At 39.8% G+C, this 13,136-nt stretch overlaps 1 protein-coding gene across 2 annotated transcripts in view; it reads right to left on the minus strand.

Moving 5' to 3' along the window:
- Positions 1-9,009: 9,009 nt before the first annotated feature.
- The window catches only part of LOC147622651 (uncharacterized), a 56,994-nt gene continuing 52,867 nt past the window's right edge, over positions 9,010-13,136 (minus strand). The window contains exon 7 of one of the 2 annotated variants that reach the window (XM_086822198.1): positions 9,010-9,657. In XM_086822198.1, the coding sequence (XP_086678324.1) occupies positions 9,385-9,657 (273 nt within the window). In that variant the 3' untranslated portion in view covers positions 9,010-9,384. Of the gene's footprint in view, positions 9,664-13,136 lie in introns of both variants that reach the window. The other variant, XM_086822197.1, reaches the window with a different exon arrangement.

The following is a 13,136-nucleotide window of genomic DNA, read 5'->3' on the forward strand; positions in this document are numbered from 1 at the left end:
TCACACGTGCACAAGCAAAACAGATGGATAAAGGGAAGAACTTGGGAGGTATTACAATCTCTAAAACTGGGAGAAGGAGAAGAGTGAAAAAGGTGGGCAAGGGTGATAACATGGTCATAATTTAGGATGGATCCAAGGAAGATACCATTCACACTAGAGTCACCCAATCAAAGGAAGGAGACGACCAAGTGCCAAAACTAGATGAGCAAGCAAAAGAGAGGCCAATGACCCCCAAGGGTGTTGGAGAATATCCAAATGCTGAAGAGGGAATAAGGAAGCTTGAGGACGCTAAGGCCCTTGTTTTGCGGAGTGTCAAAGCAACCATGAAGCCAAATTTAGGGCTAACAAGGCTAGGGATACAATGTACTCATGAAATGCGCTGTTTAAAGAAATGAAGTTGGATGTGCCTACTCCAATTTCAAAGGGGTCCGAGGAAGGAACTCATATTGACTTGATGGAAAGAATGTTTGAGGAGGCAGATCAAGAATTGTCAATCCATTCATTCCCTAGGATTGAATATGAGACAAACACTTGGAAGGAGCCCTAACTTGGTAGAGAACCTAGAGACATAGGCAGTCTCTCAGCAATACTATCTACAACTGTCAAAATGCTGCTAGGACCATTGCTATGCAACACGCCGACATTGTGGGCAGATGTCAAGGACTAGGTAGAAGGAAGATTGAACCCAATGTCTGCTATAACACAGAGGAGAGCTAGTCACCTCTAGCAAAGAAAAACCTAGTGTCTGAGAGGAAGGGGAGCACCCAGACTCATCAAAATACTTGTCAACTGATTGGGGAGGTATTCTGAGAGTGATGATAAAAATGCTACAATTCCAGTCCACCACAAACGGGTACCAAGCACTTGCTATCTTGGATGGAGGTGCGGGTGTGAGCCTTATCACCAAATGATGTTAGGAAAACTAGGGAAAACCAGAGTTCGAAAGAGCAGACCTAATAGTTAAAATGGTAGATGGAACATCCTCAAGAGACCGATGGGGCTATTGCAAAACAATAGGCTTTAGGTCTTTTTGTTCCATTACCATCATACATTTGTTGTAATGGACTTTTTGTGCTAGCTAGATTCATATGATATTATCTGGGGAAGATCCTTCATGAGGGAAGCCAAGGTGGTGCATGATTGGGTGTGTTAGACCAAGTGTATATTTGAAAGGATTCAAAAATTCTAAAAATCGATCTCCATACATGGAAGGCACACCCCATGGAATGGTAGTTGCTTGGGAATGATTCGGTCACAACTGAACGAACCACATCCTTACAAGTCTACCAACCAGTTAATGAACACTCATAGGAAGAGGAAGAGAACGAGATGTACGCATCACTTCCACCTTTGGACTTTAGTGAAAACTAGATGCATGTACTTACCACCATACATGTGTTGCCGCCCACAGAAGTATGTTGAATCAAGAATGATTCCCACAACCTCAGTGCACATGGTAGATGTGAAACCTAGAGAAGAGGAAACAGAGGATGAAGCCTCAAGCACAAAAGTGCCTGGACTACATGATCACAAAATAGCACCCAATGGCTCAGAAAGTGTGGTAGAAACAAAAGAGGTATATCGCTCAACGCAATACCATGTTTACAAAATAAACCCATTAATGCCTAGTGGCTAAGATATCTCAAGGTCACTAAGATGCACGATGAGTCTAAGAACTGGGGTGAGGAGTTGAGTAAGATAACACTGGAAGGAAAATAGGAGGAGAAAACTACAATTCAAGAGCCTTATACACCTAAACTCACTAAAGCAAGATGAAGTAAACAAAACAAGGCTCTGGGCTGAATCTGAGCAAGAGGCAAAGGAAGACAGGGGCTCAGACATAGAAGATGAGATGAGGATGATAAGCCAGACCTACTCTCAGTGCTGGACCATTTCAAAACCTACACCTTTGATGGTGGACGAAAGGTGGTCCAATTGATGAACAAAAGAGTAAAGGAAAACGGACAGTCCATGTCTTATGATGGGCCAGCAAAAGTTAACTAGGTAGACATTACAGAGCTAGGGGAGGATCCCAAATCTGTTTACATTGCTAAATGACTTAACGACGGCTGAAGAAGAAGAACTCTTTGCTCTCCTAAGAGAGTTCAAGGATTGTTTTACTTGGAAATATACGAAAATGAAGGGTGTACCACCCAAAGTGGTTCAACACACTATCCCGATCATGGAAGGATCGAGACCATCTAGGCTAAAACTGTACCAGATGAATCCTAAATATGTAGTTATAGTAAAGGAGGAAATTGATAAGCTCGTCGCTATGGATTTTGTCTATGAGATTGAGCACATATTGGCTTTCGCCAATTGTGATCATTCAAAGAAGATTGGAAAGCTAAGACTCTATGTTGATTTCAAAAAGATAAATGCGGTTACCACCACTACCATATATGGAACATGTATTAGAAAAACGGGTAGCACAGGTGAGGAAGCCTATAGCTTTTAGACAGGTCTTTAGGCTACAATCAGGTGTCCATTGCACCAAAAGACCAACACAAGACAACCTTCAACACAATGTGGGGGACCTATGCTTATAAGGGTATGCCTTTTGGCCTCACTAATGCCCCAACAACTTTCCAACGATTGATGTGCACGATCTTTAAGGATAGCAAACATGGCTTGAGGTACCTATGCTTATAAGGTTATGCCTTTTGGCCTTACTAATGCCACAACAACTTTCCAACGATTGATGTGCATGGCCTTTAAGGACTACTTGCCAAAGTGGCTTGAGGTATTCATTTACGATCTGTGTACACACTCACAATGGATTGAACACCTGGCTTGCTTAAGGAAGGTGTTTGAGAGATGCCGATTATATCGCATATCATTAAACCCTTGAAAGTGCCAATTTTGAGTTAAACACGGTATAATCTTAGGTCACATTGTGTCTAAGAATGGTATGTCACTGATGAGAGCAAAGTGAAGTTGATCTTGGAATTACCCCCACCAACAAACTACAAGGGTGTGCAACAGTTTATGGGACATGGTAGGTATTATCAATGATTCATCATATTCTATGTTGAAATTACCAGGTCATTATATAGACTACTCATTGTCTTTAAGTGGACTAAAGAATGCCAAGAAGCATATGATAAGTTGAAGAAAGCACTGGCTAGTGCACCAATTTTGTGACCACACCCAACTGGGACCTTGTATTCCATGTACACATTGATGCATCGAATTTTGTCATAGGATGCGTATTGGCATAACCTGGGGAATTCAAATTGGATTACCCAATTTGCTTTGCCAGTCGACAACTCAATGATGCAGAAATAAAATACACCACAAAACCGAGCGTGAAGGGTTGGCCATGGTTTATGCTATTAAGAAATATAGACATTACTTGGCCAACAAGTTTGTATTCTTTGTTGATCACCATGCCTTATTATATCTAGTAAAAATAAGCCATGCACCAAGCGGAGAATCACATGATGGTTGCTTTTACTCCTGGAATTCGACTTGTCACCGTGAAAAGGAACACAACATGTTTTGGCAGACATATGTTTGGAATCCCAAACGGAGAATCTACCATTGGCATTGATGACCTCCTAGATGCATGTCTGTTCAAAATTAATATGATGCCTGAGTGGAGCGAGGAAATATCAGAGTAGTTAGCTCATGGTTTTTCACAAGATTGACCCTTGAACAAAGATAAGATGTGTTGGCTTATTAAGCTAGCTATACCATATCAATAGATTGTAGGAGAACTATACAAGTTGGGCAAAGACGATATCCTCAGGAGATGTGGGCGAGAAGATGATTTTGTCACGATATTAGAAGAAGCACACTCGGGAATAGCTGGAGGAAATTTTGCTGGAGAGAAGTTACCACTCTCGCAAGGTACTCCAAGCAGGGCTATGGTGGCCTACGTTATTCTGCAACAGAAGGACATATGCGAGGAATGTCAACGATTTGCTATTTCGCAACAGAAGGACAGAATGCCACTTATCCCTGTAATTGTGAGATAGCCTTTTGAGAAATGGGGTATTGATTTTGTTGGAACCATTAGTCTAGCAGTGCATCTATCCCAAGCTCGTTATACAATTGTGGCCACGTATTATTTCACCAAGTGGGCAGAGGCGAGAGCCTCTAAAAAAGCTGATGCTCGAACTACAGCTAGGTTCTTGTATGAACAGATCATTTCTAGACTTGGCTGCCCACTAGAATTAGTCGGTGTGACGGGGGTTCACATTTCATCAATGAGGTGATTGAATATTTACTCACGGGATTCCTTGTAATCCATCGAAAATCATCACCTTATTATCCATAAGAAAATGGCCAAGCTGAGAGCACTAACAAGATTTTATGTGCTATCTTAACCAAGACCTTAGAAGCTAGTCGGCACAGATTGGGAACATAATCTCACTGCATCACTATGGGCCTATCGTACATCGTATAAGGTGGCAATGGGAGGCACCAATTTAACCAAAGATCTAGGTTCACGCGGAGGAACCCTATTTCCCCGCAGGACATCAGGAGGCAGTGTCCATCATTTCACAATAAGCACAACCATGGTTGTCTTCATGGGGTTGGCAGCTTGGTACTACAACTTCTGCGTATTTTATCATAGCAGTCTCTCATAGCATAAAAGAAACACGCAACACAATCTCTAGAAAAAATAAGTTTTCATAGGTTCTCTATTAATATGGAGTTATGAAAGAAGTTAGATCATACTAGGTGTTCCTATGTAAGGGCTAACCAGATGTTGAAGCATCCTTTGGTGTGATTGTAGTCAGGTCTCTTGACATCAAATCAAATCCACTTACAAATCAAGAAGAAAAATGTGTAATATAAAGTGTCCAAGTCATCATGTATGTAGGTGTCAATGTTGACCCCTACACCATAAGAGAAAAATCTAGGGAAGTGGGCATTCCCATGCTTAAGTTTGTCCAGCTTAGAGAGTTGCAAGGACCAATCAATACTAACGTGACAAATCTAGGGAGGTGGACATACAATTTCTCCAAGATATATATTGACTTGACAAAGAAGGCAATTTATTTAAAAAAATACTGTAGTAGATAACTATATTTTGAAAATTCTAGAGATTGGTAAACCGTTTGTAGTCACATGCACTACAAGTAACCAAATAGGTTGTGTTCTTTCTTGAGATGGGAGAGTATTGGCTTATGAGTCTTGAAAATTTAGGGGTCATGAAAAAAAGTACCCTACACGATCTCAAACTTGGAGTCGTGGTCCATGCACTTAAACATTGAAGCTCTTCACAATAATACATAGAGGAAATGGGTGGGAACTCTTATGTGAGTATGATTTTGATATCAAATACCTCATTCTTAGTTCTCACTCTCAAATGTATCTGGAAACAGAGGGACATCCTCTTAGATTACTCTACTACTCCAAAGATAACCCTGAACACTCTGGCACACTTGAGGATCCTAAATCCAAGAGGATTAGCCTACATGTCTTCAAAAGGTCTTCATGAAATTTTCCAAAGACTTTCAAAGGCCTTCAAGATTCTTCATCATGAGCATATGTAGCCCCCAGCTCCACAGACTAGCTCTTTAATCATGTGTACAGCCTACAAAGAACTCCAATGGTTTCCAAAAGAGCTGTCTAAAATGATAAAATAGGCAACTTTATGGCTTCATGGGTAGCTTCAAGACTAATACAAGGGCTATATGGAGTTGAGAGCATTTGGTACGGGCAAGTAAAATAGCAACAAAGTCATATAATAGTAGTAGCAAGGGCCTAAATTAGATGGAGGTACAAGAGGACAAGTTGTATAATATTTGCAGGGCTATATTATGTACAAGACGACAAGCCATACGAGAACTTGCCCACCATCTTTGAAGAAACTCACTTGTTTTAATTGACATGGCTTGTTTTAATTGACATGGCATGAGACTGTGCTACATTAACGATGGTTTGTACATATTGTATTACTGGTTTATGTGTTTGTGCATATTTCATGGTTGACATTTGTGAGATAGGTGATGAGCAATCTAATGGCGCCGCCGATTGAGGTGATACATTGATAATGGTTTGTACTACAAAGTGCATGAATACCCGCTACGGTGTCATACTATAGAATGTTATTTTGGTTGGCCGTGTGCAATATTTTTGGATTTGATATTATTCCACCCATTTTGTTTTGTTGGGATGCTAATTAATAAGCTTAATGCTGCATGGGCATATAGTTATTTATGTGAACAAGAAAAACTATTATTGGTTCCTTGGGCTAATTTTTGGAATAAGATTTGAAATACCCACCTGTGAAGAGGGAGGCTCTCACATTGGGAGATAGATCACACTCAATGCTCTTTGTCTTGTTCTATGTTCATGCTCTATCTTAGTTTGTTTAATTTTCTTACGTCAATTCAAGATATGGTTATAGACATATATATGGTTGATTAATATCTCCTTATCGATAATCCTTTCAAAACCCAATGGACAATATGAAGACATTGCCATGGATGTGTCAATCTATCAGGTGTACGAGCTAGTCCATAGTTGAGCTTTCCCACATTTTATGGTGTAAGCAATGAGTACATTGATGTGTAAAGCCTTAAGATGGTTTCGCAAGGGAAATCTCACAAACATAGACAATCTTGAGATCCATGGATGTTGAAGATACCTGTAAAGATTTTTTAGTTATCGATGTTTGTGTGCATCCTTGTCCCTAGAAACATTCACTATCATTGAAAACAAGGCAGTGTCCACTAAAAAACAAGTTCATGCATGCAAGTTATGTCAAAGCAAACATGCTTAATGCAAATGAAAATGCGATGTTGACTTGATAATTTTCCATCATTCGAGCTTGTACCATATTAAGTTGACCACGTGTGCACTCTGACGTAGATAATGAATAGATCTCCACAGGTATCTCTAGCATCCATGGATCTCAAGATTATGTCATAGTCTATGCCAAATGATAGCCGTTCCAAAGATGCCAAACACGCATTGGGATCCACATTTATGATAAAGCATGTACATCACTAAAAATGACACTTAGCATATACTTTAATGAAAGTCTTAATGGGGCATTTTGAGTTACTAAAGTTCCAATGAAAGCCACCATACTTAAATAACTCACTAAAAAATGAAAACCAGCAAAAGCACTTCTATTTGTAGAAGGCCCAACAACCAATTTCCTAGTGCCTCCTTCATGGATGACTAGCCTTACCCAATGTTAACACCACCATTGCATGTTCCTATACAAGTGTGCAATCTATCCCATGCACATGGACAACTAACTTCTAGTGGTTCCTTACAATCAAAGACTACAACACCTTGGGAGACAATAAAGTGTATATGAAGATTATGACAAGAAACCTGGTCTTGTACTTGAGGTGTTTTCGTATGACCAAGTCATACAACTTTTGTGATTTCAATACTAGGGCAAACACGCCTAGCATGGGTAACAAGACTCGCGAGGAAGAGGTAACCATACGATTTGTGGACACGACATATAAAAAGGGGATTGCAAAAATAATACAATAAGCATAACCCTACTACTCTACACACAAAACACAAAATGCTTGAATAATTACAGCTTGGAAAGATGGAAATATATTTATTATCACCATGTCAAGATGCATATGTATACAAGGTGTAAGCAATAGAAGGCTTTAAACCCAAAAATAGCCAATCTCTATGCTTTTTCTAGGACGCTACTTGAACCTAAGCTAGAACCTTAGGCATATGCTATAATTTTCACAATAATGATACTTGCGTAATTGGACTATGGTTTTAACCATACAACATAAATCTTTAATCCAACAATCCCCCTCGCATTTTACAATAGCATTGTGATGGAATTCACAAGATTACATGGAAAGTGCTTTCACATATGAGAACACCACGCTTCATCCCCAAGGGAAGACAACGAGAATAGGAACACCCTACTCTACCCAAGCCGATACATTGATTCTTACAAGCATGCTATAACTTCATGGCAAAACAAGATGAGATGAGAGAGGTAATGTCCATCAATCTTCACATGTTGATGACCAACAAACAGATGAATCCCCATATCAGTTTGAACTTTGAACACACCTTGCATGGCCATGTAAATTCCCTGTATATGAATGACTGCTTTTGCTGCGTATGATAGCCAAGGCTGCATGTGAACACTCTCTAACCAACAAATCTTCAAGAGGCTGTCTCTACATGTGAACCAGTACTTACAGAGGACTCTCTCAAGAGGGTTGAAGAAAAACCAAAACCCTTCTATGGCGATGGCACATCCTTTTGGAATAATAACAATAATAAACTCTGAAAAAGACTTCACAGTCAAAAGTCATGAGAGTGTAGGATGCCATCAGGCACTTACCCAAGTGGCTCAACTTACCACTTACCACGGCCCACCCTAACCAAGAGGGGTTGTGTGTGTGAGCGGTGTAGCTTCTAGCTCAACTATATCCCCTCGTAAGGAGGGAAAAGGGGAAAAACAGAGAGTGTAGGATGCTCACTAAGCTGTTTGCATTGATTCTAACCATTGTTTTGATGGATGCAAAGACCACGCTCTGATACCAACATAGTAATAAGCTAACCCTACTTGCCTACACACCAAAAGCTTGTGAACACATACAAGGTGCAAGCCATAAGAGACTTTTTCTAGCACACCACATGTTCCCAAGCTAGAACCTTTAGCTATATGCTATAAATTTTACAATAATGATGATAAATGCATGAGATAGGAGACCATGGTTTTAACCCAATTTATATGTGGTGATAGTTTTTTCTGCATATGTCGTATGCCTTGCAGTGTATGGGATGGCTCCTATAGGATGTATATGAAGATTGACAATGATATGCAAATGATCGACTTACAGAAGCATGACATACTCAAATGTATTGGATGTTTCATGAATACTCTAACCTGCTCTTTAAAACAATGAGATGCATTGCACTCTCGTTGCAAGAAATCTAAAAATAGGGCAACCCCAAAGGAGTGTCCTAATAAACACTTGAATATCAAGCATCCTCTTTCTCAAAGACTCACCAATGTATGTCATAAAGGAAGCCACAATAAACAAATGGAAAAAAAAAACCATGGACCAGCATTACCGTGAAATAACACAATTGGCATATCTAAAGTAATCTCAGAAAGGGGGGGGGGAGAGAGAGAGATGCCCACATCCAGTTTTGCATTCAAGGGAGACTACATGCAACCCATGCCCACATCCTTTTGGTAAGGACATTGCCAGACAACAAACAAAAGAAAGAGTGACATTTTTTGCAGAGAGCACTTGCAGCTCTTCCACTCCATCCTTAAAGAGTACCCAATGAAAAAGCAATCATAAAAGCAGCTCAAGCATGGGCAATCCTGCACCTTCTTGAAGCCATCTCAAGCAATTGGCATTCAAGTTTATAGAGGGTGCAAATGAATAGGGAGAAGTCACTAGAGTAAAATCATTTTTTCTTTTTCTTTGGTCGAGAACGCTTGCGGCGAGGCTTCTGCTGGGCATCAGAATTACAGCTACCAACAGTTGAAGTTGTTGCCTTCGTAATGTCCCCACTAGTATTTGAGGATGGATTTCCTGTTATGCCCTGGTCTGTACTGTGACTTGATGAAGGGCCTGATATTGCCATTTTTGAGCTGTTACTAGAGGAAAGATGGCTCCTAGATTCAAAACCCCCACTATTGCTGGGAGGGGGCATCAAAACTCTTGCTGAGCTTTGCCTCTGTAGCTGAGAACAAACCCAAATGTCAGAAAATATATATCAAACAAGCTTTTCAGTCAAAAAATCTTGCACCAAACCCATAAACCCCCATCACTCACACCAAACAAAAAAAGAAACTGCCAATGAGGTGATAGTTCAAGTGTTGAAGGCGTTTGCCTAGGACCAAGAGGTCTTGGGTTCAAAACCCCCTTGGTGCATCCTTGGCGGCATCGCCCACGGGCGGTGAAAAATCGGTAACTACCGGCCAGTCGGAAAAAAAGAAAAAAGGAAAAAAGAAACAATTTTCAAACTGTACTTTCTCTATTTTTTTCCCTCTCCTGGCACTAGTTGGGCTCTAAATAGATGAGATATCTGACTTCAATAACGGACTGGATGGTACAGGCTCTCCACTGGAATCTGGAACACATATTGGTCCCTATCTTACTATATGCATATGATATAGTGCTCCTTTCGGATTGAGGTGAGGGGCTGCAGAGACATCTTCATACATTGCAGGTGTTTTGTGACCAGCGGTTTCAATGCATCACACCCAGTGGTATACAAACATCATGCAGGGGATTCTGTGGATACAGTAAGTTGTAACATCTTATGTCTACCTGGGAGTTACCTTCCCTGGCCCGATTTTTACCATGCACCTGACGGCCCAGGCCAGGTTGATCAGGGGGTATGCAGCCCTGGCCCTCCTCGAGAGACCATGCTTTCAGATACACTTCTAGAAACAATACTAAGAAGGGGCTATTTGACATCTTGGTTACTCCAGCGGTGATGTACAGGGACTCATTTTGAGGGCCAGATCTTGGGACAGAACAGGAGGAGGATCGAGAGAATTCTATGATTTGGGCAAAGCATCCGCGTAAGCCCCCATCATTCCAGCAGAGTTTGGAGCAACAGTGTTGGTAGTAGTGGGTGCACTTTTCCAGACGGCAAAATGTATATGCTACATCTACACCCTCAACTGATATAGACTCCCTGAGGATTGCACTAGTTTATCAGGATCATTTTTTGCGGGTTATAGATGATGGCTTTGTCTAGAGGTCTGGATATTTGCACAAACACCACATGCAAACTGTGATCAAGCAGATTCCTCTCACCTCACTGCCTTGGAGTGGAGACAAGGAGGGCAGAGGGCATTGCTGAATTCAGTGAACAAGCTTCAAAGTGTGCCTTAATGACAAAGAGGTATGTGAATTTTGCATTGATAAAAAATATGTTGAAAAAAATCGAATCAACATCTTAAGTAGAAGCATGTCAAAGTAATTAATGGACATGAAGTACTACATGAAGAATATAAATCCATCTTGAAGAATGATTGATACATGGAAGCTTGTCCCATTACCAAAAGGAAAGGAAACAATTGGAACCACATGGGTTTACAAGCTTAATACAAATCGGATGGTAGCATTAACAAACACAAGGCAAGGTTAGTAGCAAAAGAATATATTCAAAAAGAAGGCATTGATTATGAAGAAACTTTTCCTCCCATTGTTAAAATAAGCACAATTCAAACCGTTCTTGCAATTGTAATTGCGATGTTGTTCAAATGGATGTAAAAAGTGCATTTCTTTATGGCTTTCTTGAAGAAGAAGTTTACATTCAACAACCAATGGGTTATGTGATAAAAGGAAAACAATATCTTATGTGTAAATTAATAAAAGCTTTGTATAGTTTGAAGCAAGCTACTCCCAGAGCTTGGTACTCAAGAATTAATGCATCTCTCCTCAAAGATGAATTCAATAGAAGTGTGATCCAAATCTTTTAAATCTTGCACAAAAGATGGTCACATTGTGTTTCTTCTTGTGTATGTGGATCATCTTATTATCATTGGTAGCTACAATATTCTCATTGACAAAGTAAAGCAAAGTCTTTCAAAGGAGTTTGATATAAAAGACTTTGTACTTCATTATTGTCTTGAAATTGAAGTTTGGAGACAAGATTCAAGCATGTTTTTTACTCTATCAAAGTACATTAAGGAGTTGTTGGAAAGATTCAACATGGAGGACTGTAAACTAGTTTCTACTCCAAATCAAAAGCATTCAGCTTTTACACAAAAATCAAGTATTAACATTACTCTTTTCAGACTACTTGGTGGAAGTCTAATATGTGTTACTCGTCTTGACATAGCTTATGTTGTGAATACCATAAGTCAACATATGCTGATCCGAAAGAGTAACATTGGAGAGCAGTAAAGCGTGTACTAGGAAACTTTTACTTGTGATTTGATACTTTCAGGATACTGTGATGCAGATTAGACAAGTAATATTGATGGTCGAAAGTCAATAGCTGCATATGTATTTTCTCTTCTATTTCGTGGAAAAGAAAAAACCTAGTTGTGGCTATATCTTCTATGGAAGCAGAGTATAATTAAGCCAAGAATGAAGTGAACGAATGTGTTTGGATGAGGAGATTACTTGGAGAGATCATGAAGAATCAAAAAGACCTTGACTCTGATATTTTGTGACAGCCAAAGTTGTATTCAACTTGGAAAGAACCCAGCTTTTCATGTGAGGACAAAGCATATTGAAGTTCATTATCATTTTGTACATGAAAAGGTTCAAACAAAAGAAGCGGAACTTGTCTACTTTTCTACAGAAGAACAAGTTGCAGCAAAGCCACTTGAAAAACTCAAGTTTGAGTATTTGAGAGAGATGATGGATATGAAGGAAAATAAGTTTATCATTAAGGGGGGATATTTGAAGGATAATGTTCACCTATTCAGCACCTAGGAGACAACAAACTCATTTGTGGTGATTAGAATAATGGATGGAGGATATGAATAGTTATGGTTAGTGCAAAGATCAAGACCTTTGATGATTCTTTTTTAAGGCTATTTAGCAAAGTCCAAGTCATTGATTTTAGTACATTGTACACACACACAATCATTCTACTTGATGCTTCTCAATTGTGATCTATGCTTGTTATGATGATGCATATTAGGTGAATCCCATTCCTTCATATTGCATGCACATACGTTTTCCCAAAAAGAAAACCGTTTTTCATTTCAACAAATGCGTTTTTTTTGTTACCATGCCCAAAACTTGCACTTGGTGTGACTTGTCCACATGCGACCCAAGGGCAGTGAGCATGCGTGACACCTTCACATTTTAGAGTAAAACAAGAACGAATAAAACAAGACTTCACCTACAAATTAGATGCAAGACTTCCTAGTATACCTTTCATATGCGCCCATTGGAGACATTTTCATACTACCTGCTAGACCACCTACTTGAGTAAGGATAGACTGATGATGCAGTTCAGATCATAGTCACCAAACCTAAGCCCAAAACCAGGTGTCTACCTCCCAGCAAGAAGAGACAAGCAGCCATGATCAATAGTCCACATGCACCATAGCATGTCCTTGATTTGAATGAGCTTATCACTCAAACAGTAGGTAGATTCATGACATGAGGACATATAGCAAATTTATTAGATCCCCCTTTACTCATGCACTTACTCTAGGTCTCTAGTAGCACAATGTCTAT

Source organism: Cibotium barometz, chromosome 28 (assembly GCF_041138505.1).
Source record: "Cibotium barometz isolate CiBa-2024 chromosome 28, ASM4113850v1, whole genome shotgun sequence".
Lineage (NCBI taxonomy): Eukaryota > Viridiplantae > Streptophyta > Polypodiopsida > Cyatheales > Cibotiaceae > Cibotium > Cibotium barometz.